At 35.3% G+C, this 2,108-nt stretch overlaps 1 protein-coding gene across 1 annotated transcript in view; it reads right to left on the bottom strand.

Moving 5' to 3' along the window:
• LOC111366800 overlaps positions 1 to 2,108 on the bottom strand; it is a 13,145-nt gene that overhangs the window by 6,639 nt on the left and 4,398 nt on the right. The window contains exons 3-4 of the mRNA XM_022987496.1: positions 1,993 to 2,103; positions 1,860 to 1,892 (exon numbers count right to left, since the gene is read on the bottom strand). Of these exons, the coding sequence (XP_022843264.1) occupies positions 1,860 to 1,892; positions 1,993 to 2,103 (144 nt within the window). The remainder of the gene's footprint in view (positions 1 to 1,859; positions 1,893 to 1,992; positions 2,104 to 2,108) is intronic.

Here is a 2,108-nt window from a genome sequence, read left to right as displayed (position 1 = left end):
TTTTTTTTTTTTTTTTTTTTTTTTTTTTTGCTCCTCATGGCTTTCGTGTTCCTTCAAGGTAGATAATTTGTATTCCTCAAGATATTCATGTCTCAATTATGTTTGAACGTTTCTCCACCTTTTCGAAATCCCTTATGTCATTGCTGTAATCCAAATCAGCTATGTACTGCTTTCACTGGAAGCTGAAGCTCCCACTAGCAGACCCAGAGATCTAAACAACAGCACTACAAGGAATTTTCCGATCTGTTAACAATCTCCACTGCCACTGACGCTTTTTCACAAAGTATTGAAGGTGGGTTAACAGTATGAATATATAAACAATGTCATGCCAAAATAAAAGATTTTGACTTCACATGCTAAAATTTCATTGCTATTGTATCATGGGGTTATGTTGAGATCCAGCAATGGATTGACGAATACTCTAGCTATGGAGAGAGCTATTAATAAGTACGATTTTACATTACAAAAGATGGAGAAGACGTGAAACTAACGACTAAAGTTGGGACTGTGACTATTAAAGGGACATTGATTGATGAAGATCTATTGGCAGTTTATAAAATTGATAAGATTTTGCTGCCCATAGAGTTGTTCATGGCAGATGGGAAAAGATGATATAAATAAGGAATAATATTGGGATAGAGCGTACACCACAATATTGTAATTTTTCCCTTTTGTGGTGATAATATAGTTACCCTTCTACTATTTAAAGGATTTCTTTTGTCATTCTACGATGAACGGTCTAGAACAAAACTTGTGTTCTTGTTATGAACTGAAATCCAGATTATTGAGTTTTAGCATGAATTATTGTGTTCTTTATATTAAATAGTTTAGTATAGGTGTGCCCTACATCAATTGGTATTAGAGACTTGTACGATCCAGAAATGCGAGAGGATATGGAGGTTGAAGTGGTCGAAGAGGTCGAGGAGGAAAAAATGGCAATCGGGATGATGAGATTCTTCAGTTACGCATGTAGATGGAGGCATCAGGGGCATTCCACTCTTACAATGGTGCCAAAAAATTTACTCTTCTTGTGCAATGGTAAAATCAGCGCTAGCTTATGGCATGTCTCTATCTTGGTTGCCTGCCATGCTACCAGAACTGGACAATCCAGTGCCTAAATTTTTGCTTTACTCCTTAACAAAGATGTTTCCATTGGGAAGATCGAGTGGATTCTCCTTAATAATTGAACTTCACAGAACTATTTATTCAAGTGGACTATTTTCCTCGAACATTATCTCAAGTCTAAAAACGTCATCTCAATATCCTGGACTCTCAACACTCTGGCAAAAATATACTTACTGCACTTACAGTGATATTTTCCCATTGATCTACAGGACTAACTATTTCTCTTAATCAGTTTCATGGTCTCCTCTACGTCAACACACATTATTCCTGTCCAAACAGGGGTAACTCCAACCAAATTTTGATTTAAAATTGACAAATCACAGGGAAAATATATATGACAAAAAAACTAATCACGGAAATCAATGTAAACCTATAAGATCAGAGATAGTAAAGAAGATCTAAAGAAAATATGTAGATTAAAAAACATAGCCTGAGCTGTACAATAAGGACCCAATGTTTTCATGCTGAAAAGGTGACATGCATAAGTATATCTATCTATGTTTGAATAATGATATAAGATGAATTCAGCTCAAAAGTACTAGGACTTGTTGAACTTTTGCAATTCTTCAATGATTTGGCAACAATTTGCAAACTTTGGATCAACTCAGGATTATGGAAAGAGAAAAATTTAGACCAAGAATTCAGGTTGACTCTTGAAGTATTTGGATATGTTTTATATTAGATTGCCAATAGGCATGAAAGTATAAAAAAATTATGTCAAAAGTCAGACATACCAGAATATGGAAGTATCTTAAATCGTGAGATATCTGCAAATTAAAGAAAGAAAGTGAGGTGATGCTTTAGTCAGGCATCTAAAATTACATTCAGAACACTTAATTTATGTATTTGGGGACAAAGGTAACATACATTCCAAACGGGATCTCCATATATTTCACGGAGAAGAGCCATAGTCAGTGCCTTTTTATCGGCACCAGGAGGTCCCTTCAGCAAGATATGTGGGAAGGTTTCATTGCATGCCTAAG

The sequence above is a fragment of the Olea europaea genome, chromosome 18, assembly GCF_002742605.1.
Source record: "Olea europaea var. sylvestris chromosome 18, O_europaea_v1, whole genome shotgun sequence".
Lineage (NCBI taxonomy): Eukaryota > Viridiplantae > Streptophyta > Magnoliopsida > Lamiales > Oleaceae > Olea > Olea europaea.
Note: the sequence above shows the minus strand (reverse complement) of the source record. Positions and strands in the feature narration are given on the sequence as shown.